Source organism: Teleopsis dalmanni, chromosome 2, assembly GCF_002237135.1.
Source record: "Teleopsis dalmanni isolate 2A chromosome 2, ASM223713v2, whole genome shotgun sequence".
Taxonomy (NCBI): Eukaryota; Metazoa; Arthropoda; class Insecta; order Diptera; family Diopsidae; genus Teleopsis; species Teleopsis dalmanni.
The window spans coordinates 222,511,905-222,539,134 of NC_051847.1; the positions used below are offsets into that span (position 1 = coordinate 222,511,905).

Here is a 27,230-nt window from a genome sequence, read left to right on the forward strand (position 1 = left end):
ATAATTATATAAATTTATTTGAATCAACAGATTTTTTTTTAAATTTAATATTAATATTTGTACACAACAATTTTAACTTGATTAATAATGTTATTTCCTCTTTTAAAAATGAGAATTCATTTATTATTTATACGGCTGTCCTCAATTAAGTAGATTATATTTAATAAGCCAGTTTTAAGTTGACAGCACTGGACTACCGCATGTCCTTCTGAATCCAATCCTCTTAACCGATTTTAGCAAAATAAACCTTCATTATTTTATTTATTGACAATTGTGTTAAAAATAAATGTACTTCTTAATCATAACATTTAAATATATATCTTATTTAAATTTTTATTTCACAATTTTTTGTTTCATGAATTACTTTTTAAAAGACTTGAATTCTTGAATTGTTGAATTGTATTTTTATTTTATTTTAAACATATATATTTTTCAACTTTTATCACACGCGTTACGCACCGTGCACACTTCTTAACGCTCCAAAAATGGTTGACTAAATGCGAGTCTCATAGTTGCAGCTTGACCCTTTATATTGACTTTAATCACAAAATACTATATGAAATTATAAAAGTACTACATTATAAGCTAAGCTCAGCAGTCCAGCATCAATGCTAATACTCGTACGTATAGACAACCTTACAGTATGATAAATTTATATCTACACTGATATATATTAACCAGTCTAGTCACACTACTTCAAAGCATGCTTACTGTACAGATCAGAGCAAAACAGAGCTGAGCGAAAAATCTAAGTTAAGCTTACAGCAAAGCAGAGCAAGCAAGGCTTTGTGATCGGCAAAAGCTTCTTCTAAGCTATGTACATAAAGTTTACAATCACGTTTACACATCACGTGAATTAAGGCTTACCAATGCATTGGTAAGGACAACAGATTTAATTTTACTAAGAACTAAATATCGCATTTATATACTCTTGACTATCAGAGTAAGTAAGCCTTAAATAATTCAAAAAGAGCAATTAAATAATTACTACCGATTTTTTCGTGATTCTTGAGAATTTTACGAGTGCATAAGAGAATTATTTCTAAGTAAGTAATTTAATGAAAATATTTCAATAAATTAAATGTTCCATAAGAACTTGTATCTGAACTTGTTACATTATGTAAGTTAAAAGTTAACGTTTGGTGACGTAATGAAGAAATCATCGATGATATTAAATTTATGCAGTCCGCACGCTCATACAAAATATAGTCTATATGAACAACTTAACAAAATTAATCTGTTTCTATCTATCTATCTATCTATCTATCTATCTATCTATCTATCTATCTATCTATCTATCTATCTATCTATCTATCTATCTATCTATCTATCTATCTATCTATCTATCTATCTATCTATCTATCTATCTATCTATCTATCTATCTATCTATCTATCTATCTAATCATTTTAAGCTAGTTTTACTTTTCTAATAATTAATATGTTTAATGTTAAATATATTATTATTTCAGAACTAAAAATCAAAGTTTGGACACTGTTGTAGAAAATTTATTCTTTGAGGATATATTTGAAGTATACCATCAATGACATATAAATTAGTTCTTCAGTCATGTGTGCATTCTATATCCTTTCAATTCCAAAAAGTACCAATGAAAGCTTACAATATATTGATATATTTCTGTTGATGAGAAGTAGTTTAATTCATTAAAACAAACTGATTAAATTGACCCGTAAGAAAGTTCAAATAGACACTATATAATTACAAAAAACAATAACTATAACTCTATTCCCATCCTAACCAGAGAATGGTCAAAATTATGCTAGTTTTTACTTATGAAACAGTTATATAAGTATTATAGTATATGTAAATGGGGTTAATGTGTATTTAGTACACTAATACTGGCATATATGGAATTATATATGACAATATAAAATTGGAGAACTAAAAATGTAAACATCACTTTAGACTATAATACTAAATAATAATAATGATACTTCTTACTGAAATGGTTTAGTAGACTTTATTTCATGTATTGCTTCTTTTAATATATAATAATTATACTACTATGATAAGAAAGTATCGAAAATCTATTGTTAAATGGTTCAATATTTATTTGACCAATGAGATGACACGTCATCGTTGTGCAAAATCCATGAACTTTCTTTTCATAAATCTGATCTTCAACTTTGAGATGATATTCTTTTATATTCAATCTTTCGGTAATACATATTTTAACTAAACCTTTATATATAAATACTTTCAAACTGAAGTAGTTTTACATAAAGATATTTCAAAACGCTACAACGTTATTTTAAATTATAAGTTAAAAAGTACCTCTGCAAGTAGTCCATCCCTCTTGAAAAGCAAACCACTAACTTCTTGTACTACCTTCCTTGTAAGATATACCCTTTTACTCTCGTTGAAGTTTACCGTTTGTAATCACCAACGATTGCTATGAATCGATGTAAAGAGTTTTAACTTTCTTGCCTAAAAACTATATGCTTTATAACGTACTGGTATAATCAAATTGAATGTAAACTCTTTAGTAAATGAAATAATTTAAAATAAATTATACTTTTATTGGCGATTTCTACTGACACATAATTATATTAAATACCTATAAATATCTGATCAAATATATTCAATTTAATTATTTTTCATATTTTAAATTTTTCTTTTGGTATTATAAATATTTATACAATGGTTGTCCAGTGAAATTTTTAGACGTAACGTTACTGTTAATGGTCAATTATTTCATTATTGTTCATTATTGTTCCATTGTCAGCATTCTAAATACTCCCATTGCTATATGAGCTAGTATTTACGAGCTAGTATTTTTAGGACTAGAAGAGACTAAGAAACAAATAAAAAGGCAAAAATTATATATGAAATACCAAGAAATTTGAAACAATAACGATGTTGTCTTGCGAAGAATGTGTGTGTATACAAAATTTTTTAAAACGCTTAAGTACGTAATAGTGAAATAACCAATGTACTCACTTACATTGTAAATTGAAATTTAGTAAGATTTATATTGATTTGAAATACAAACAATTAATTGTGTAAACCGTGTATGCGGATAGAAGTATTCCTATTGACATAGTACGCTTGATTCCTTATATTGTTTTTATTATTATCTTTATTGAAATGAATAACTTTTTTATTTTATATTAGAATCGACTTTAACTTCCAGGAAATGTGATCTTTTATTAACAAAAAAAAGTTGACATTAAAAATAAATGTCTATGGAATAAAACAAAAGAAATATCATTAGTAGTTTAAGTAAATTATTTTATTATATTTCTATATGACTTTTTATATTTTTCTTTCGTTTTTTGTTAACTTAAAGGCCAATTCCAAAGAATATTGTACTTCAGTTACTAACTTTACTAAAGCAGCAGAATTTAAATTTCTAGAACCATTTTTATAATATGACATGACTTGCACTTCATTTAAATAAAATACATTAAAATAATTTAAATTCTTAATAAGATAAAATGTTTTTTCATATATACGTACATAGATATAGATGGATATAGACGTATAATTAAATTAATTTAATCAGTATTAACGAATGTGAAACTATATTACAAACAATATGTTTTTTGTAATTTTTATATAACACATAAAAATATTAATACTGTCAAGTTCAGATTAATGTACTAATATTATGTCTATTTAACATAATTGATCATTAGAAATATATACTCAAAGTGCAAAACTAATATAAAAAATCCGCACATATAAGTATGCCTAACTGGAAAGAAGTAAACAACTTAACGTATGAAAATTCATTGTAGCAGATAGGGTACCGAATTACTTTTGAAGCAAACTAATTAAACTGCAATTGTGAGGTTTCAAAAGGTGTCAGAACATTTTTCTCTTTCAACTTTTTTCTATTGTTTTTTAATTTTGTTCTATAAAATCTGTTTTTTGTATAGCTAATTTAAGTGATTGTCTTCTAAAGCCTTTATTTTCGTTAATTACCCATTCGTCTGGTGCTTTACTAATTTGCACTTAACACGCACACGCGACAAACATAAAAAAGTATCTCGCATAAAGTTTAATGTACACAACTGACGTGATTCTAGATACTTTTTCTTTTCTTTTTCGGGTGATATATTAAAAAAATAACATTTTAAACTGTATATTATTTTTCTTTTTAATTTTATACAAAAGTTTAACAAAAAGGGCAGCCAGTATTCTAAATTGCGATGCTATTCGCATTTATTTCTCGTAATATGTGCACGTAATTTAATGCGCACATCTAAATTTTTTCAATTTTTATATCAAATAAAACAATTATTATTACATATCTGTTTGGTAAGAACTTGGAAAACCACCCCCCAATCTAAACAATCTAAACGCTGTCTACATCTTAAAACTACTATAATTAAATTCATTTCAACAAAACATTTTCATAACTCGTATAGGTAACACTTAATAAATAGAAAAGGTGAATAATAAAATTCTTGAGAACACACTAGAGCACATTAGAACTCATTTAAATCCTGCTATTATGTTGATTAATTGTTGTTTACAAGATACTAATAATAGAGTTCAAATGCTAACATATTTCATTAATAAATAAATACAAAAATTCATATAGCTCGGTATACGTTTTCAACAGGCTCTAGATATTTTCTAAAAGGTTACAACCCTTAATACATTTCTTAACAATTATATTGCTAATTACTGATCAACGTCAAATTATAACTTGTTAACCTAATTGACGCATTTCGTCACACCAGGTTAACTACCATATATCAGCCTAACAAGAGTATCAGATAGAATTTGTTCTAATACTCGTATGCACTGTTGTTAATACTTTTTATATCAATTATAATTTACTTTCAAATTTATTACTTGCAATAAAAGTTGTTATAATTATAACCCACATTTTTTCCGATATAATCACTCCATACATGCAGTAAGCAAAAACGCTTACCACTAACTAGATCTGGTTTCGATTCCGTCCACTTCTAAAAATGGAAACTATTTTATTAAATGATGTACTGTAGAAATACCTCGGTGTTAAATAATGCATTACTATGTTTTTACAAAATATATTCAAAATTTAATTCCGATTCTCTGGACAAACATATTGAAAATTAAAGTTCTCTTAAGTATTCCATTAGGAGGAAAATAGTTAGTATAAAGCTAAATGAAAATAAAACGAGTTCTAAAATTTATAGTTATTTTAACTTACACTTAAAGTATTGAGTAATCATTAGAAGTGATCATTAAGTATTACTTGTAACAAAGCTCTATATTTCAGTGCAATTGCCTAACAAAATATTATAGAACACAGTACTAAGAGGTTAATCCAGATTATTTTTAAATGTATTTTTGATATTTCGTTTGTATAACAAAAAAAAAAAAAACATATGGAATTATTTGAGAAATGCTAAATATTATTAGCTTCATTTAATCAATAGTTGAGTCAAACATGAAAAATGATCTCCAGTTGATAACCTTTCACTCAAACATTTATAATTAAATAAACAATAAATAGCATACAATGTTTAAATTTTCAACGGATTTCGCAATCTCCCTTAAATTAATTTTATACATACAAATGATCTTCTATATAGATATATATATATCTGTTTTAATTTCATTTTTTTCGTACATAATTTTGCATAAACATATTTCTTGTTGTACTCTTGTGCTACTAAACTCAAGCAATCCTCAACTCAACTCAAATGTATATATCATGATAATGAAATTAAATAATACTATAAATAAAACATGGTACTAGAAGTTAAAGAAAGCAAAAAAAGACAGTACAAAAAAATAAATTAACAGGTAATATTTTTTTCTTATTAATAAAATCCTTAAGATAAAAAAGTAAAATATATTCCAATCACAGTTTTTTACATATATCATTGTATTGTTATATAGAATCGAATTTTTAAACTCAAATTGTGTTATAGTCACATAATAATACTGTTATGCTAATCCTCTTTATGACTTCTAATTGTAAATGTTCTATAAATATACAAGAATATTTTTGACTTGATAATACGTTGAGTATATCCATTGATGATGATAACAAAATGATGATAATTAGTCCACATGTTATATTAGACCTCGATAAACCAGTTCAAAATGTTCTCATTTAATATTAGTTACTAATAATATTACGTTCGACATCACTATTATTAATCGTCATTATCAGTGCCTTTAGCTACTTAATGAGCATAAGAGTTTGGTAAAATATTTGAATCAAGTTTAATTTTGTATTAGTTACTTTATCTCAATTTAAGAGTTTCTACATTCTAACTTCTAACTTTTTCATTTTCCTCATAACAGTGTGACGCCACGTTTTTCAGGTCTTCCTTTTCTTCTATTACATAGAAGAATATAGAATTCAATCTATAGAATAGATTATAGAATTCAATTAAAAGTCTGCCGAAAAATTTTATGAGATAATGATATGAGATACTTGGTAATTGCAGGAGCTTATTTTTGTGATATAAAAGGAGAGACTGAGATAAACACTATATTATTTTCTAAAAACTTTTAAAATTTCAAATTAATCTTTAAAAATTTAATTAGAATTAGCAATTTGTGGACCTATGACTGCAGTTTTATAGTGAAAGAACTTCCAACCTTTTTCTGCTTTATGCTTTTAAATTTAATGTATTTAAATGTGGTTTATGCACTTTTTTATGAATTTAATTTAATAGCATTATTTCTCATTTATTTGTATATTTAAAATGTCTACTATATAATACTTTCAGCAACTTTACTTTCACAATAACTATTTTTATTGACAGTGAAAGTACACTATTTTATACACGAAAATGACGTAATAAACTAAAAACATGTTTCAAGTAAAGTCACAAAGGAAGATGGTGCCAATGAAGTTAAAAGAATCGGATCTGCATTTACGAGGTTTGAAACAACGTAGTCATCACCCTATTCTCAGCAACTACAAAGTTCTGAATATTAAAAGCTTACATCAGATCCTTCTTGTTTTGGATACATGAATGAGAAAATCGGTAACAGATATGTTGCAGATACATAAAAAAAATACCTTCACATTACTTCTAAAATTTAGGGAATTAAAAAAAAGACAAAAGCTTTAACGGACTCAATATGGAAAAAAACATAAAAAAGAAAGTGGCACTAGGTTTACCCTAGGTTCTTAAACCTTAGGACAACATCGCTATGACCATTGAAATAAACTTCACAAGCACTAAGACAGGAAAAATATCCCAAAGACATCTGGATGCATACTATTCCAAATCAACTATGAAAGTACGAAAGATGTGTGAAGTCTAACGTTGTCATGAAGAAACATATTTTTTACTTCAAGCATAAAAGTAGTTACCGTCTAAAAGTAGAGATTTAACCAGTTAAAAAAAAATTCAACTGAAAATTTCATTCTGCATTGAACTGCCCTATTATATTGAGTTCATGTTTATTTCTTAGTAAAACCTCTCCTTCTATTCACGCAAGCGATCAGTGCTTAACTGAGTTCAATAATATGCATTAATATATACAAGAGTTAAAGAAGCCAAAAGCACTAAAAAATTAGAATAAATACTAAAATGGTATATATAAATATTTTCAATAATTAAACAAATGTCTGTGATTATGTAATGTGATTATACCTTAAAATAAACAAAACTCAAAGTATCAACTAGCTGCACCAAGAAAAAGAAAAAATATGTAAGGATGCTTTTATATTTTTATTGTTAATGCAAAGGCAATATAAACAAAAAAATAAAAAAAGATTATATGTTAATAAAAAAATTTATGAAATAATAAAATCAATCATAAATAAAATTATTTTATTTTACAATAACTAAAACTAAAGTCAAGTTTATTGGAGCATGCTTTTAATTTTATATTATTTACATACTTTCTTCTTAAAAAAAAAACAATACTTATTAATACAACATAATACATAATAATACAATTTTATTAAACTGAAACAATCCTTTTTAAAAATAATATCATTTGTATTATTTTGTTTTTTATTTTAATAATTTATTTTATAGCTATTTTATAAGTTGTGATAATTTAATTAATATCTTTATAACAAAGTATATTTATATTAGTAATAATTTATATAAAAGCAAACAGGATATACCAATTTCATGACGAAACATTTTACTGCTAAATGTTAATGTTAAAGCTAATTGAGCGATTATTAAAGCTTATTTATAGTATTAAAGCTCTCTGTACACTAAAATAATTTTTAACATAACTTTAACAGCAGTCTTTTATAATGTATATACTTTTTATAGCAGAAAATATAAAAAGCTTTTTAGAACATTATTTAATATAAAATAATTTTATTAAAAAATTAATTTTATTATTATAATTTTATTATTTTATTAAATAAAAATATTTATAAAGAATATCAAAATTGAATACCAAAAAATTGATAATAAATTAATTATTATAAATTAATAATTAAGATTAATTATTGAGATTTATGCCGCACATAAGTATTATTTCTGACAATAAAACACTATAAAACACTTGGACATGGGGATTTATGAAGAAATCTTTTAACTAATATAAATTAAAATTTTATTTAAAAATTGTTATATTGTTATATTAAGGATATCTTGCCCTAAACCATTGTTGGCATTGTTGTTTTCATAAGATTCTTTATTATTTTCAGATAAAACTATTATTTAAATAACAAGACTGTATAACAACACTGTATATAAATTTCATTCTACAATAATCAACAGTATTTATTGTTTTTTTATAAATATAAAAAATAATAAGTAATTAAAATCACTTTTAATCAAAATATTGAATCATGCCAAAAACATGTAGACCAATTGAAGCACTTAATAATGACTTATTATAACCATAAATCACTTACCTAAAAGCTGAAAACAGGATGAAAATGTGGCGCAAAGCATTGGGAAGTGAAAGTCGACTTTATAAGTATCTAAACCATAATTAAGAAATTCAGTATTTTAAAGAAAGCTTCAATCGCGCGAGCATATGAAACGGAAAGCATACAGCACTTCTTAGGCAGTTGTACTATATTAAGGACTTTTAGACGAGTTTGTTTTGAAAAAGAATCTCTAGTGGTAGAGGAACTAATCAGTGAACTTAATCGGGAGAATGATCCTGATTGAAAAAGATTGATTAACTTTATTACTAGTGTTTTGAAATACAAAAAACTAATTATAAACGAATTTGAGACTTTAATTAACATTTAAAACATAAGCAATTAATTTGAATTCCTGATATTTTCATTTTTGAATTGTGAATAGTTTTAAACTAGAAGGCAAATTTATATAAATCCAACACCTTCGACAGACAACTATCAAGTCATTGTCGTATGTAACACCAACCGAGTTTTTTAGGTTTTAGGCATAATACTTACTTATATTAAAATATTTTATAATAAAGAAGAAGTATATCTATCTATCTATCTAGTATTTATCTATCTATAGATATCTATTTTAAAATAAAGAAAAAGTATATCTATCTATCTAGTATCTATCTATCTATAGACTAATTAAAGATTTTTGCAGAACAATGTGAATATATATTCGTTTATAGCGATATATAATTTTTAAATTTGAAAATAAAGCACAAAAGAGGATGTTTATGATGGCATAGCTCTTAAATATTTCTGCTGCTACTATATCTTTTAATTGCTTTAAATAGTAATAATTATGATTAATATCATTAAATAGTCAATAAAATTGTTTTTATTATTGTCATTCCAGCAATCAATAACCTAATGAAATTTAAATTATTTTTAAATATTCCAAACTGATAAAATCCCAACATTTTTATCAGTTTTATTACGACGAAAAGTTTTACATCCAAAAACAATTAAATAATTTTCATAATTATATTTGCTTTACCAAATGTTACTCGTACAACACGAATTTATTACACTCAAATAAATTTAAATACAGTGTTACGTATATTAATAGAGGCGCCTATCTGTGCTTTGATAAGCATAGACAGCATAGAGTCGTACTTCATAGGAGTGAATTTTGTATCAGAACTCGAAACAAACCATATCATATCATATCACTCCCGTTGCATATCAAAGCCTCTTATCAATAAAGTGATTTGAATACCAACGCGAAACGAGAGGATTAAATCAAACGGTTGATAATTAAAAACGAAACGTGAGCAAATGCTGTTAATTATATTTTGATCAAAAATAACAAAATCCCAATGCATTTATCACTAATGCCAAATTGAAAACGAAATTATATGGAATATATTACTTATTGCATATATAAATGTGAAATCGAAAAGATATAATAAAAAATTTTAGAAAAGAAGAATATTAAAGTAAAAAATTAACATGCTTTGAATAAGTAAACCTTAAGAATTCAAATACTATTGTTCTTTTCATTGCTTTCATAATGCATTCACATCAATCAGAATAGAATCAATCAGTAGGCATTTAGTAATATCATTCGTACTCATTTGAGCCATTAAATTTTCTTTGGATATCGAATATTTTGTAATATCTATCTTTGCAATACAAATAAATTGTACTACTAACTAGATATGGCCCAATGTTCTCCTGGGAACGAAATGGAATGAAGAAGAAGAAGAATAACTAGATAAAAACATGTCCAGGATGTAAATATATTTCAAACATCACTACAAAAAGCACGTATGTCACCTCGTATCTACATCTCTTACATTTCATCTCGTATCTACGTATCTACAATACAACAAAAACTTTGGAATGTCTCAATGAACGAATCAATACAAATACTATATCAAATAATGAATATAAAAGCATTATTGTTATATTGACGCTAGTTGAATTAATCCACTTCAGCACTTTTACTCTCTATTAACTGTGAGATTTCTTCATAACCCCTCTTTTCGCCTTAACTGGATTATTGTTTATTACTTCATCAGACTAAGCAATAACTGACCTCAGGTCTGCATACCTCCCCGAGGAGCCTGTAATTATTCTGAGATTCGATAACACGGTGTTGGTAAACCTCTCAGTTGTCGTAAAAAGTTAAGGCTCTATCCTTTATGTATTTTTTGATCGGTTCATTCTTGAAAACTTAAAAATTAAATTAATATATTTATCATATTTTCCAAACCTCTTAATTCTCTTAGCACTCGCTTATGGAAGACGATAGTTTTATATAGAAATATTCGCAAATTACTCTGTTACCAGAATTCTCCATAAGATTTCATAATTTTTTTTAAATTTATAATTTCTTAGCGTGTAACTATTTCATAGAGGAACTGTCAGCTATCTTTATCAGACTTATATCTTATAAGTCTGATTTTGAATCACTTTGCAATTATCAATATCCGATATCAATTCAACAACTATATAATATTGCTGTTTATTTAAAGAACAGATGATATTTACAAAAATTTTTATCATGTTTAATATGACTTTTCGTACTGACTACTGATTACGAGTATTTCCCTAGTTTATTAATATTAAATAAAATTTTTTGCAATGTTAGCGACTTAGTGGATTACATACTATAATATCAGTTGTCGAAGTCAATTTTGATATATTGATTTTATATACCTATTTAAAAATATCTTAGATTTTTTTTAGTTTTTATTTAACAGATACGCTATATAAACTGAACGTTTTACTATAAGTTACTTTAAAACAATATTTGTACAAAATCAAATACCACAAAAGTGCCTAGAAGACATCTATGGGAGAGTGGGATATAATTTCTAATGAGTATAGGACTTAGCTTTAACATACAACTTGAGGTTAGTGGCAACACAATTGAAGAAGGTCTTCTTAAGACCTCAGAATATCTTATAAGTGGACTCATTATGATAGAACCTAGACATTTTTATGTACACCACCATATGGACGAATATTGATTACAAATAACGCTGCCCCGACTCCGGAAACTACATTGTCGTTTTGATAAACAAACAATGTCGTTAATGTGCATATTGAAAGACCTATAAAGACGTAAGATCTATAAGGACGTAAAACCTTGTAGTTACCTTTCTGTGAGTGCCAAGCTATAATCAGATTTCCAATGTTTTCCACTGCCTTCTTTGATGCACAATTTCATTAAAAGCGGACTTAAGTCAACTTTTTGTAAGTACGCATATACCTATATCATTGGACCGTTGTATACATATACATCATCCTACGCAATTTTCTAATAAAAACTTTACTAACACTCTTTTTATTTATCTTTTTTACTACAGTTAAAAATAAGCATTCTCCTTAATTTTTACTTAGTTCGTAGAAATAATTACCAAAATATAATTCAAACCATAAATAATGGAATTTATCTGATAATTGCATGTATTATGAAAGGTACATTTCCCAAAAATTCTCATTCATAAATCTGTTAAGTGATTTGATTTGATTTGATTTGATGTGATTTGACACAGTATTATTTCCTCATCTTATCATCCAAATCAGTACCATTTTGACATGTTAAGTCACATAGAAATAACCTCGGAAAGATATTTCTACATTTTATTATAAATAAATTTAAAAAATTCAGTTAAATTAAAAAATAAAAGAAAGAAAACTTTTGTCTTCTTTCTTAGACAATTTCTAATTAGAAATATGTCAGGTTTGTAGAACTCAAAAACTCAGAAACTCAGAAACTCATTAGCCTACATGAATTTTACAGTCTTCAATACTTCTACCTCAAGTTGAGTTGGAATGATTCCATTCCGAAGCGCATAACTTGTTGCATATTTGGGTATGATTTTCATAGTTACCAAGCAACAGTTGGGGTAGGTATGCGTCGCACTACAGCGCTACGCTCTTGCACACGCAGATTAGGTGGGTGTTACTGGGGTTAAGTGATTTATACTCGCTTTTCGTATCGGCAGGCAAAAAAGCCACCGATTGAGTTGCGTTGAAAAAATGCGTTATCAGTGAATGTTTGGACTGCGCTAATTCGTTTTTCATTTTCTATATAAAAGGATGTGTCTTGTTCCACGGTGTAACCATTCGTCAGATAGTTCGGGAGCTGTGAGTTGTTTAGTAGCGCATCAAGTGTTCTATTAGTTACAGTTATATAAAAGTGAAAGTTATTTTAAAATTATTATTCGAAACTTTTTTAAGGTAAATGCCATTAATGAATGTTTTGGAGTTTTTAAGGAAATATATTAATAATGTATGAAATATATTAAATTTTTATAATCACAACGTACATTCAATTACTAAGTAATAAACTATATAAATAGATCCATTAGAAATATAAATAATTTATTACTTCTAATTTGTTTTTAAATGAAGAAAAATATTTACATTTTGGCGAAATAATTGTTTTATTTCGAAATTATTAACTATTTAATAAAAATATTTATTTATTTATAGATATAATAATGAAAAAAACTTAATTCAGTGAACTAAATAATGAATAATTGTTAATGCATCTATTGTTTATATTTATGCATTAAATTATATATTTAAATTACGAACACGTTTTTAAATTTTAAATTTTAATTACAGCAAATATAATATAATATGATACTCATTTATATAGAATACTATAAACAATAATAAAATAAAATAAATGGAACCATAATAGATTTTATGGTAAATAATATAAATATATAATAAAATAATATCATTTATTTTAAAAGAAATACCATTAATTTCAAATAACTTCATTATAAACGAGCTTACTTATTTGTCCAGATTTTTATGTTTCAATAAAATACAATTACCGACAAAAACATTTCTTAATATTCAAAAGATATAAGATATCATTAGATAATTAAATAATTAATAATCAACTTTTAATTTAATTCATATAAAATAGATTACGAAGTCGGTTTATGAAATAAATTCAAGTAAGCTCAACAAAGATCCCTTTTTGTACATTTTATACACTAAGTAAATACAAATAAAACTATAAACAATAATATAATATATCAAAATGTGCTTTTTTTAACCTACTAAAACCATTTCTTGAATAGAATAGAAATGAATAGAAATCATTTTCACCTCTGCGCCAAAGGACAGTCTAGAAATCACATTCCAGTAATTGGAAGAGCAAATTGAGATTCAGAGACTTAATACCTAACCCAAATTAAAATTTGCCACCTTACAGCACTAAAAATGTCTAAAAAAATTTCTTCAAAAATATATTTATTGAATAGGCGTGTAAAAAGTTTAAAAAGTTGTAAACTGATTCATATAGAGTTTTTAGTTATATCTCCATATATCTCCATTTGTCATTCTTTTCATTGAGACTTTAACTAGTTTTACAAGGAATGTGAAATCTATCTATCTATCTATCCAATCAAGAAAGATTATAACACCTTTTACTTCACCTACTTGTCTTAACTAGATTGTTTTGCAGATAACTTTGTAAATAAATAGTTTCTAAATAATTATTGTACAGTAAGTTGTTATTTTTGTTATTTCTGAATATAAGTTTTACTATTTTTTTGTCTAAAGAAGTCATCTTTATAACATATGTATCTAGTTTAAAAACATTGTACGCTAGTTATAATCTCTAAACTAATACATGAGAATTTCATGAAATATTTCTTTGACACTGTTGGTTGGTTGCAGTGGCAGAACATTAGATAACTTCCATGTTCCATGTAACTTTCATGTAAGGATTATGAGGAATGCGAAATTTCTCTGCTTTGGGTGCTATACACCAATGACCACAAAGAACTGCAGTGTTCACGCTATCTGTTTTGACGATACTGTAATATATCAGTATTTTTCAGGTATATACTGAAGCGCCTAGCAATTCTAATCAATTTTTTACATGGGTTTTTTGCTCAACTGATAATGTCAATTATGTTCCTTGTTGTTCTTAGTTGTTGTTATGTTGTTTTTTTTTATATTATAGTATTGAATCCAATATTAACTGCTAATAATATTATCAATGTTTTTCAACTAAATTACTATATGCAATACCCGATGGACGGCAAATGCCATAATCGTATAAGGATAAAATTAGATATTATGTAAATGAAGTTAGGTTTTTCTTATTAGTTTTCTTATAATTATTTATAATATTTATGTTTTATATATTATAAATTATTGAAAATGTTAATTTTGTAAATGTAAATATAACCTAAATTTAATAAAAAAGAAATACTACTACTACTACTATATGCAATTGGTACTACAGTAATTAATTCTTTAAATGTTATTAATTACCATAGGTAGAATATACCTAAGAGAGGTAGGCAAAATCAATGCGCAGTCGATAGATGACTTTACTTAGGAGACTATATATTTGGAATTATCCATGCCCACAAATTCTCGTTTTCAATAAAAAGCTCTAGCCGAATGTAGTTATCCGCTACTCGTTGCCTATATTTATTTAATAGGATATGAACTGCAGGTTTTATCCTATTTGATACAAAGTTTACTTTGTAGAAAACTGTCTGACTCAAAAACTTTTCCTATAATGTCGATGTTAACCTAATATTATATATATATATTGGAGATATTTAGTATCATCTCCATATTGTTTTTTCTCGATATGAATTTGACAATTATTAAAAACTTATATTTATAAATTTATTTTTTTTTATATAAAATATTGCTTTTTATTACGTTAATATATTTTGAGACTGTTAACCTCGTGAACTTAAAGAATTAAAAAAATTTTAATTTAAATTTTTTCCCATCTAAATTTATATACATACTTATGAGCTCACATAGACTTATTACTATATTTGTATATTCGAAATGGCAGCTGAACTTAAAACAAAACAAAAAGTATAAATAAAGAAACCTTATAAAATTTAATAATATTTCATATGAATTGAAATGAAAATTTTTTACATGCTTACGAACCCCTATTCAGTTGGGGGGGAGTTGCACAAGGATATATTTTCTTCAAATATGTTTATTATGCAAACATGTAAACAAAAACCAACATTAAAGCATTTCAATGAAATTTCATTTCCATACACAGACTACGTTCATCAGCTCCAAAATGAACTCGACAATGCGTTATGGTTTGGTGTTGCTGATTGCCTTGGCTATGTTAACAGCTAATATCGCTGCAGCAAACTCCCGACCACCAAGGAATAATGACATTAGCAACATGGCTGATGCACTCAAATACTTGCAAGACTTGGACTCATATTACGGCGATAGGGCAAGAGTCAGGTAAGCCCAGACTTATTCATATACATAAGATATAATAATAAGTGACCATATTTAATATTTAATATTTAATTAATATTTATTAATATTTATATATAAATATTATAAATATATTTATATTATTATATAAATATAAAAATTTTTATGAACTTTACATGTTAACAGATTCGGAAAGCGCACTTCTCTAATACAACTTTTGCGTAGTCATTTGCTGGATAACTCGGAAATGGTATGAAGATGCTTAACATATATTTTTAGATATTAAATTGTACTATTTTGCTTCTAAGGCTCATGCTGCTGAGTTGCCGGCTGCAGAAGAACCGTTTTAAATCATTTAAATCAGCCACGAATTTCCGAATTTCTACCACATTTAGTACCAGCCGAAAACAGTATTTGAAATGTATCGTGTAAATATTGTGTGAAGAGCATATAAAATACATAAAATATTAAATTAATACTTAAAAATAACTAAACATAAATGAAATCTTTTGGGGCACACTCAATGAGGTTGTAACTCTCAGCATATGTATAATAATTAACCAATATTATATGTAATCTCTTTAATATTTAAATAAACTATTCCTATAAATTATTTATTCTTAAATATTAATTAAAAAAGTTATAAATTCAATAAAAGCAATTTGTTGCATGACAACATAAACACATGAAATAGTTTTTTATTAACATAATCTTATTATATTTTATTAATAATTCACTTACAAATAAGTATATATACTCATATTTATCTCTCATTTCCAACCTTTAAATAACTTTCACATAATAGATAAATAGCATCTATTTAATTGGCAGGAAGCGCAGTAGCACACCGCAGGCTAGAGAATAATAGACAATACAAAGTTATAAAAAATTTTAAAAAAACCAAAGCTACTTCAAATACCTAACATAACACAAGTAAATATAGCGAAAGTGGTATTACAGAGTGGTTCCAACATTGCACCTATCAGATTTGTAGCAATCATTATGCCAAGTCGGCCAAATGTTAAGCAAATAGCAACCGCTTTAGCCCTATTGAAAAAAGGTTTAAATTTACGAATATTTAAATAGTTTTATATTACCTTAAATGTGTGGGTACTAGCTCCACAACAGTTGCCAGCATCACAGATATTGACAAGCCGGGAAGAATTATATAAAAACAAAACACTACCAGCAGCAAAATTTTGTTCGAGACAAAATGCAGTAGAACTCCACTGATAAAGCCAATAATGAGTGTAGTATAAATAACAATTTTGTTACCAAAAACTTTTAATAGTGGTCCTTGAAGTATAAAACCAATTAAAAAAACGCAACCTACGATTATATTATCGACATAGGTTTTCACTGCTATGGTATCATCACAAGCCTGGTAAAAATTATAAATAAATTATTTTCATAGAAATATAAATTTCTGATAATGAAATGTAATAATAAAATATAAATAGCTTTAATGAAGTGACTGTATACATATTTTAGAAAATAGGTATATGGAGAAACAAGTACCAGTAGCATCACAACAAGCCTACTTCTAAGTAATACTACAAAAAATATGGGTACCCCAATTTCGAAACGAGAAACTGTCTTCTCTTTTTAGTAATATTTGAAAGCTTTTAATATACACATTAGATATGTCAGATAAGCATTTAAAGAAGTGCCTATAGAGAGTGAAGCACATTCACTCTATAGACATCCGACATTGACAGAACTGATGAGTAACATTTTTCTATTATTTCTGTTACCAACAACTTCGATGTTGATATGTTGATATTCAGATGTCTGAGTTGGTGAATCACCACCTTTACTCTATTTTATCTGTGGACAGTTTTAAGTCACACTAAGAATAACTGAATACGGGGCTTTATAATATGATGGATCTGATGTCTTTGTATCTGCCTGTGTTTATCAGATTTCGTTGTATTTTTAGCTTGCTGAGTGTTAGATTATTGTGATTGTCAATTATATTGAACAGTTTTAGTGCACGATCTTTAATATATTTTTCGACTGAATCGACTCTCAGATCTCTGTGGATATCCGCTCCTCTTACGTACCATGGGGCGTTAACCAGTTTTCTACGATAGTAGTACAATAGTTGAATAGTGTTCTGTTCGTAAAACAACTATATTTGACAGCAGGACAAGTCAAGACAAAGTATGCCAACATGTGATGTAATTCATATTATATAAAACTGTGTGCGATGTCTGATCAAACCATCGACCACACCAGAAATTTTCCAATAACCCAAAGCGTATTTCGTTTTAAATAGTGAATATTCCAACTCATTCAAACGTATAAGACATTTAAATGCTATTCATTTGAGGAAAATAAACATTTTTATATATAAAAATTATTAGAAAAGAAATAAATAAATACTTTAAAAATAAATATTAGTACAAATTTTTTAAATATACGGTTTTGCATTACTAGCACCGTTTAGATTTGATAGCTTTGTCAACATCTAATATATATGCATAAAATCTATTTCATGTAAAGTGTTATTGTTATATTATGTGAATAATTATTTTAATAAAATTATATTAAATTCATAAGCAACTCACCACATCATTACTGCTCAGATTTGCAGCAAGCGACTGCTGTTTAAAAGATGCATCGAGAACTTCGCATACAGTCGATACATTGCCTTCAGTTTGCATAGAGGTACGATTTGCAATTTCTGGAAACCACATTTGCATACCAGAAGAACTAGAAATATATGCATTTATGACAATATTTCTTTATTTTTGTTTTATGAATATTAAAACTGTGTTCTAATGATAATATTTTTGGTACCCACCAAAAAAATAAACCGAGCACAACTACGATACTTATAAGAAAATTCTTTCTATGTGGTTTATGTCCTAAAGGTAATGTTGCCTTCCATATAGAAACAAATATACCGCAACCATTTCTTGTACTGAGCACATCCTCTGCAGCGGAAAGTTCAGGCTTTAATTTGTAATCGCGATTTTCTAATAAGCTTGTAACTGTGCAATGTTTGTTAAATTTGCAAATCCAATTTATAGCTTCTTCAGCTTCCTTCTCTTTCTGTTGTGCCAATAACAGTTTAGGGCTTTCCGGATATATGAGCAGCAAAAGTGCTGCTATAAAACCAGGTAAAGCACTAAAAAGCATTATTAAGCGCCAAGGACGAAAAACAAAGCCATCGAATATGGCTAATGACCAATTATGATGAAGCACCAACCACGAGACAGCTGCATTAAAAACAAGCACAATATTACAATTCATTCAAAAGAAAACTTTATATAAAGATTTTATTTCTAAGTATATACAAATGCACTTTACCAGGCACATAAATACCAGCAATGCTGACAAACATGTTTGAATAATTAATTACAATTGCGCGATATTTATTCACATTAAACTCGCTAAGGTAGGCATACATAGAGGCAGAAACGCCACCAATACTGAAACAAACAATTGAAAAAAAATAAAACAATTGAATTGATTTACAATTTAATGAACCAAGAAATTACTTTATTCCAATGAAGAAGTTCACCACATTAAATGCCCAAACATTGGTAATAAACATTGTTAAGATCTCCAGAAAGTTTGTCAGAAATAAGGCATAGAGCAATACTCTACGTCTACCGAAAGCATCGCATACGTAACCCCATAAATATGTGGATACAAATATACCTTAAATATAGTTATAAACGTTTAAAAAATTCATTAAAAATTCTTTGCTAAAAAAATCTGGTGTTAACCCACCTGCAACACACGCTGCCAACATGATTCCCTTCTCCGATTGATTCGTATTGAATTCACATTGCGAAGCTATGACAATGATGCCAACACTCTGTTGAGCCGAGATTGAATTTAAGATCATCAAGCCACTGATAAACAATAGAAGCCACTGTGTCTTGCCAAAACCTGCAATCACTTACTGATTTTATATATATTAAAAAAAAAATAAACTGCTAATAACAACCAATTTTCTCCAAAATTTCCTCATATTCCACTTCATTACGAACTTCATTGAACTCCATCGCAACTGCTTTATTTGTGGACTGCTCATTGGGTGCACTATCTGAAAACCGCATTTTTAATCTACAAATGGTCCAAAAGCTGTAGGTTCACTCTTGCTTGCTTCTGCGTAGTTCAGCGATTAAATGAGAATTAAACTCAATAAGCATTTTTGCAATAATTTATATAGTTTTATGCTAATTAATAGAATAATATTAAGTTTTTACTCTCTGAATAAATTGATTTGAAACAAAATCTCAATAAATCTATTTACATTTTTTATAAATCTGTTACTGCTTAGTAGTATGTGATATAAATTGAAAAAGCTATTAACAAATTTATTCAAAATTTAATTTTTATTAAATAAATAAATTTTTTCACAGTGTATGTTGCCCAGGCATTCGAAAAGTAAAAGAATTATTTATTTTATAATAATTTTGTTAAACAATAAATAAGTATTGAATGTTATACAGAAACACAATATGGGTTAATGACTTCTGCCAAAAATAATTATTTACAATATAATGATAATTTTTTATAGTAATAATTATTTACAGTAACAATTATGCATAATTATAAATATTTTTAATAACAATAATTATTTATAGTAATAAATATTTACAACAATAATAATTTATAGTAATAATTATTTGCAACAATAATTATTTACAATAATAATTATTTATAATAAAATTATCTCAAAGCAGTAATTGAAAGCGCTCTAATCAGGTTTTTAACAACCAAATTACTTTATGTATCTACTAAAAACTGATTTAGTCTCCCATAATGTTTTAAAATTTCTTTGAATAGAGTTAGTACGATTACATCTAACTTTCAACGAAAAATACTTATATCTGCTAGATGCCATCATGAAATATACTGCATTGCTAAACAAATCATGTTTTGCAAATATAATCAAAAATAAAACAATTTAAAACAAAACTCCTACATATATCTTATAGGACAAAAACATTTTCTAATTTTTGTTTTATGTATACATATGATAACTACTATAAGAATATTACAGTATCTATGCATAAAAAAAAAGGAACAAAACAGGACGCCAAAACTACCGAGACCTATTACTGCTCACCATCGGTTAATAAATATTCATAAACATGCTATCTCTCAAATATCTCAGCATTTTTTTCGATAAAAAATTTTAAATTATTGACAATAGGATTCTCATTCAAATATACCTTGTGATCAAAAAAGAACTTATTCACGGGAACTGTGATTCCCGCGCTTATCGAATCGGCAAATTTTTTTATTTTCACGCTGGCAACACTGTTATACACATTCTGTCGAAGTTTAACGAATATCGTACAATTAGTTTTTGTTTGGCGTCTATACAAAGAAGTCGAAAAATTTTCGCGTGACGATTTTTACCTTATGGCCTCTATGATCTCAAAACGCGTTCCTCGCAATTGCAATTTGAGTCGGAGGAAGAGGAAAAAGTCACACGGTGCCATATCTGGAGAGTACGGTGCTTGGTTGATGATATTGGTGGAGTGTTTGGTCAAAAACTGCGGCTTTTTTTGAATAAAATAAAAAAAAATCTACCGATTGGATAAGCGCGAGAATTCAAAAATAGGCCTCTCGTTCTTTTTTTATCAGAAGGTATCATTTACTGATTTTTTCATTTCGCTCAGCTAAATTTTAAAAACTTTTACTACAACAAGCTTCGATTGAATGGATGTACCTAAACATTAAGTATATTCCAAAGAAACGTACCGACTTTTTCGAAACTATTTTCGATCATTATATTTCGAGTATATAATGAGAAAAATCAAAAGAGAAAAAAGTCAATATGCCTGCATAGTAGATAATTTCTCCTTTGAAACTGTCATATTTACTCTGATAAAGCAAAGAAGTCCTCCAATATTTTCCCACAATGCTCAGGATCATTATTATGATTTAGTGAACTATTTTGGAATTCCTCTTAACTAAAGATTATCTCGGAAAAATAAAATGAGCATCAAACTGATATAATTTTATTTGAAAAACCATGCCATTCACTGCAAATTTATTTCTGTTCAATTGTACTAAACTATACCGATCTAGTTCCAATCTCCACTCCATCCAAAATACTCGTTTTTTTTTTTAATTAAGGTTTATGACTCAATTTCGGTTGAAAAATATATATTGCTTATTGGAAAAACTACCACAATTTCAAGCGAGAAGAAGAACGAGAGGCTTCATAAAAGCATATTAAAAACTTTGAATATATTATATGCAATTCTGGAGCATGGCGACCAAATCAATATATTGATTTTGAAAACTTGATATATAGTATACTCGTATAATATAAACAAACCATTATCTAGATTTAAATATAATATACAATATTATATTAAATGTATTTAAATTATAAATGAAAATACCATAATCAATGAGATGTAAATTTAAAAAACAATCATCCAATATACGACATAGGGATCTTCAAGATATTGTTAATATTTCACTTAGGTTAAGCACAAAATACCTGGCCATCAAACTAATGCAAACTCTTGTTTTCATTACATGTCTCAATCGTGCAATCATAACATAAAGGGAATGAGAATTTTTGCTTTATTTAGTGTGCATACAATTCTTTCTTTATCCATCTGGAATTGATTGGTCTATACACTTTTTCCCTAAAGACTTCATGTAGTCGTACATTGTTGTGCCCTGATACCGAGATAATGTTGATTTGATGCTGTTGTGCTATCTCTAATATTTCTAATATCCATTGTGCTGCATCGTCTATTGCAAGAGTTTCGGATTAAAAGATTCTGCCTTCTAATCTAAAGAAAATATGAGTAAACTTCTAAAAAGCTCATTCAAATGATGAATTGCATTTGAAATACAAATATTTTTGCTTAATGAGGTTAAATCTTAATATTTTGTTTAGATAGCTACCATTAAAAGAATCACTATCAAAATAATTCAGAAAAAATAAGTATAATGATATTAAGCCACGCAATTCTGTTCTACTAAAAAATAATTGTCTTTTAACAAATATTTTTACACACACAATAAACGTTTATAATTTATGAGTGCATTGCACTCTCTTTATTTTTTAACTTAATTATAAATTTGTTAACATTATAAAAAATTTAATTGTAATACTTAAATTAAAGAGTTTGCTATTAAAAAACGAATAATGATGTTCATATGGGCAGAACCAGCGTTAGTGCTGCACACACTAAAAGCAAAGGGAAACTTATTGTAAATGTACACATTTCTCAAAGACAAAGTTTTAATACATACATAGTACACAGCCAGTGAATAAACTAAAAGTCAAGTCACAATATGACTCGAGAAGGGCCCCGATAATGTTGCTGCCAATGACGCTGCCGGAACGTCCCAACATTAAACAAATGCAAACCGCTTTACCCCTAAAGTATGCAATAATAAATCGGTCTTATCAAAACTGTTACTAATAAGAACTTATTTACCTCAAATGTGTGGGCACCAAATCCACCACAGCGCCACTCAATACTGAAATGCATAAGCCAGGCAACATTAAAAACAAACAAAAGACCACAACAATGCTGATGGGCTGAACTAGCCAATTTAACGCAATACCACACAAACCGGATAAACATAAGGCACCAATCATCACACCTTTTCTGCCAATAGGGTTTATGATGATGCCCAGTATTATATAGCCAGCAACGTACGTTAAGCCATATGTAATAGAATCTATATAACTTTTTGTGTTGATAGTATCATCACATAACTAAAATAAAATTTTTCATTATATTTACAATAAATTCAGTTATACCATAATATATTATGTCTATTCTCGTGTACTTACAGTTTCGTTGCCAATTCTCGATTTCTTTTCTATTGACGCATCAATGACTTTACAAACAGTTAATTCTTCATTTGTTCCACCCACACGATTTTGTATCTCAGGATACCACAGACCCATACCAGTAGAGCTGTAATCATTTAATCATTAAATTGTGGAAATAATTGAGAATAATTAGAGTATACCTTAAGAAAACGCCACACATGACGACACAGGAGATGATAAAATTTAGGACATGTGGCCGTTTAAAAAGTGGCTTCGTTTCCCTCCACATCTTTTTAAATGCAGTTAAACTGAGGAGTTAAAAAATTATTGAAGATAAAGAAAAAAAATAAATAAGAATGATTTTAACTTAAATTTACTTACGCTGATTTACTTATGATCAGTACATTTTCTTGTATCGGCTGTGATTCTGTTTTTAAATGAAAAACTTTTAGATCCGATAATGGACGCCCAGTGTTACGCCTGCAGATCCAATTGATTGCATTTAAAGCTTCTTCTTCTTTACTTAACGCAAGCAACATTTTTGGACTTTCTGGTAATTGAGTCAAAACCAAAGATGCTATGAAGCCAGGCAACAAATTAAATAGGATTAAAATACGCCAAGGTCGGAAATCAAAATCATCAGTTATGTGTAATGTCCAGTCCATTGATAGAACTAACCATGCAACAGCTGCAATAATTAATCATTGTAAATTTTCAATTTATTAAAATTTCTAATAAAAATTTTTAATTTAAAATACATGGGCTTTTGACATCTGTGCAAAATTTCAAGTTTTTTTTATATTTATCCAATAGTTCCTCCAATAGAGAGGATTTGTTGAACAAAGACTACGGACTAAATTTTATGTGTGTAATAAAAATTTCGCTAGAGCAATAGGACTTTGGTAACCGGTCTATGTCTCAAAAATAAAGTTTCCAAGTGGTATAAGCAATTCAAAGGAGACAGAAAACGTTTAAAGGCAGAACATCAAGTCGAGAAAGACTTAATACTTAAAAAATTTAGATTGACATTTAGAGACCTCGACACTGTTCACATTTCAATTGAATCGTTTCATACCATTTTGAACATGGTCTTGTGTCAAAAAAGAGTGAAATCTCGTTTGGTTCCAAAAACACTACTATTAGGAAAAATAACGTCGCTTTGAAGTCTATTAAACAAAGCTTTTTGACAAGAAAAAAAAAGTAAGAGAAAATGTATGATAACTGGAGATAAGACTTGGATCTATGCAAACGTCCCAGAATCAATGGACCCGTCAAGCGAGCACCATGCAAAAAATAGCCAACCCCAAAAAGATTGCCTTAAAATCGTTCAAGAATCAAGATCAAGTTTTCTTCGATTATCATGGTATGACACATTATGAATCATTTTTGCACTATGCAGCATTTACGATAAGCTATTCGCAAAATAGGACCAGGTTATGATCAGTAACTTTTGATTTTTGCACTAAAATAGTGTACCACACCACACTGCATAGGTTCTTCGAGACAAATCTTGAACTGTATTGTATCAAGAGAGAAGTACATGGTGTGGATTAGATCAGGATGCAAAGGTGTGGATTAGAAGAATAAACGATTCTATGCCATTTTAAAAATTTTAAACCATTTCACTTTATTTTTTTATCAAAATGGTAGAGAGCAATTTCATTTCTTGAGTAGTAATACCGAATCGATCTTCTAAGATTTTATGTAAATTAATTTAAAAAAATACTTTTCTCTGAAATAAGACTAATATATAAAACACACTCAATTTCAACAAAAATGCTAAAATATTTAATGTAATATTATCTTCTCAGGAACAAACTATTTCCGTATATATATTTATCACAATTGTGCATATTTATTTTCATAAACATTTAATTATGTAAAACTATAAGTAGAAATATTGTATAATAAAAATATTAAAATATTATTAACTTATGAATATTTACCAGGGACGTAGGCCATTGAAATTCCTACAAACATGCTGGCGTAATTAATTACCACTGGCCTATGACGTGCTATGAAAAACTCACCCAGGTATGCATAAGTGGTTGATGAGGCACCTGCAATACTAGAAAAAGAATGAAATATGTATTCTATAATATACTTTCAATATGGGTGTTATAGAAAAATGTTTATATGACAAGGTCTAAATGTGTGTGATACGTACATCATACGTAAGATAAATAATTTTTTCATCTACCTCCTTAAAACAAGAATTTTGTTTAAAGAGTATTTATCTTCTAAAATTATTTTCATTTGAATAATTTTTGTTATACCTAGAAGATATTTATTATTGCTAATTTTTATAATGACTCTAGTGAAATAATTCTTCTGCAGCTACCCAACTGTAGACACTTCTCACAAAGAACTGTCCGTTCTTTAAGGAATCCACAATAGGATTAAAAGAAGATAAAAATGATTTTAATATTGATAATATTTATATATGGTTTTAAAGAAATTTGTAAATGCTATTAATAGGAGCATTGGTTATTATTCCATTTATTTCTAAGATATAAGAATATATATTATGCTCTATAGCTAGTAGCTGAGAGCTGTTGGTGTGCGTAAGAGAAGTGGTGGGGTTTTATTTATAACTGACTCTTTTTTAAAGTGAATTTAATTGAAACATGAACATTTTTGCATGGTTATGATAAAGAGTTTATGATGACTTGCGTAAAGACTTGCGTAAATAATATTAATGATTAGTTTTAGTTCAATATAAATTATGCATATATATAAAATTATTTTTACTTACAAAATACCAACCAAAAACCTTGTTGCCACAAAAGCCCAAAAGCTCGGTATAAACATTGAAACAATTGAGAAAACATTTCCAGTTAAGGAGGCGTATATAAGTATAAGACGGCGCCCAACTGTATCGCTCAAATAACCCCAAAAATATGAGGACAATAATATGCCTGAAATTTAAAATTTATTATTTATTTAAGTAAATAATTAAATACACATTTATAATATTTAATTATTAAGGAATTAACAATTTAAATTAGTTTAAATATTTTAAAAACCAGAGCAAACATCTAAGTTGTAGAAATTGTTAAAATTTATTTTTAAAATACTTTTTGAGAAACTGCGTATCTACAAAGTTAAGATAACTCACTTTTATTGTAAATGCATGAATACGTCATTTATTATATACTTAGAGCAATGTATATATAACGCATTATAAACAATAAAATATTAATTAAAATATTTGTTTGCAGTTTATATAAAACAGATAACATTTGCGACCAGATATGCGATTATTTGCATAATTTTTAATAAATTAAATTAAATTAATTTAGGTTAATTTAGTTTAATCATTAACGGGCAGATTGATATATATCACTTCTTTAATTAAATTATTAGTAAAATTTATTTTAATATTAAAAATTAATAATATAAATTAATTGATATTATTGGTTTATCTCATAAG

At 27.3% G+C, this 27,230-nt stretch overlaps 3 protein-coding genes across 3 annotated transcripts in view; 1 reads left to right on the forward strand and 2 right to left on the reverse strand.

Moving 5' to 3' along the window:
* The first annotated feature begins 12,916 nt into the window (after positions 1-12,916).
* On the forward strand, positions 12,917-16,575 carry LOC119684346 (neuropeptide F-like). Its single transcript, XM_038098371.1, has 4 exons — positions 12,917-13,014; positions 15,845-16,041; positions 16,204-16,267; positions 16,326-16,575. The coding sequence occupies exons 2-4, from the start codon at positions 15,866-15,868 to the stop codon at positions 16,365-16,367; spliced, it is 282 nt and encodes a 93-aa protein (XP_037954299.1). The 5' UTR covers positions 12,917-13,014; positions 15,845-15,865; the 3' UTR covers positions 16,368-16,575.
* Positions 16,576-16,691: 116 nt separating this feature from the next.
* On the reverse strand, positions 16,692-20,154 carry LOC119681290 (synaptic vesicle glycoprotein 2B-like). Its single transcript, XM_038094438.1, has 9 exons — positions 19,979-20,154; positions 19,759-19,920; positions 19,524-19,686; positions 19,333-19,454; positions 18,824-19,241; positions 18,588-18,732; positions 17,115-17,398; positions 16,937-17,064; positions 16,692-16,871 (listed from the first exon to the last, which is right to left on the reverse strand). The coding sequence occupies exons 1-9, from the start codon at positions 20,088-20,090 to the stop codon at positions 16,834-16,836; spliced, it is 1,572 nt and encodes a 523-aa protein (XP_037950366.1). The 5' UTR covers positions 20,091-20,154; the 3' UTR covers positions 16,692-16,833.
* A 2,935-nt stretch (positions 20,155-23,089) lies between these two features.
* The window catches only part of LOC119678936 (synaptic vesicle glycoprotein 2B-like), a 53,409-nt gene continuing 49,268 nt past the window's right edge, over positions 23,090-27,230 (reverse strand). The window contains exons 3-10 of the mRNA XM_038091045.1: positions 26,553-26,715; positions 25,744-25,865; positions 24,179-24,485; positions 23,998-24,105; positions 23,816-23,942; positions 23,454-23,737; positions 23,266-23,393; positions 23,090-23,200 (exon numbers count right to left, since the gene is read on the reverse strand). Of these exons, the coding sequence (XP_037946973.1) occupies positions 23,166-23,200; positions 23,266-23,393; positions 23,454-23,737; positions 23,816-23,942; positions 23,998-24,105; positions 24,179-24,485; positions 25,744-25,865; positions 26,553-26,715 (1,274 nt within the window). The 3' untranslated portion in view covers positions 23,090-23,165. The remainder of the gene's footprint in view (positions 23,201-23,265; positions 23,394-23,453; positions 23,738-23,815; positions 23,943-23,997; positions 24,106-24,178; positions 24,486-25,743; positions 25,866-26,552; positions 26,716-27,230) is intronic.

What these genes read in the sequence shown, in the direction of transcription:
- LOC119684346 (XM_038098371.1), top strand. Translation starts at nt 15,866, where the DNA reads ATGAACTCGACAATGCGTTATGGTTTGGTGTTGCTGATTGCCTTGGCT. An exon ending in GGCGATAGGGCAAGAGTCAG is followed by an intron (nt 16,042 to 16,203) that starts GTAAGCCCAGAC and finishes ACATGTTAACAG; the next exon opens with ATTCGGAAAGCGCACTTCTC. An exon ending in TGCTGGATAACTCGGAAATG is followed by an intron (nt 16,268 to 16,325) that starts GTATGAAGATGC and finishes TTTGCTTCTAAG; the next exon opens with GCTCATGCTGCTGAGTTGCC.
- LOC119681290 (XM_038094438.1), bottom strand. Translation starts at nt 20,090, where the DNA reads ATGCGGTTTTCAGATAGTGCACCCAATGAGCAGTCCACAAATAAAGCA. An exon ending in ATCTGAGCAGTAATGATGTG is followed by an intron (nt 17,399 to 18,587) that starts GTGAGTTGCTTA and finishes AATTTTTACCAG; the next exon opens with GCTTGTGATGATACCATAGC. An exon ending in ATTTACTTGTGTTATGTTAG is followed by an intron (nt 16,872 to 16,936) that starts GTATTTGAAGTA and finishes ATTATTCTCTAG; the next exon opens with CCTGCGGTGTGCTACTGCGC.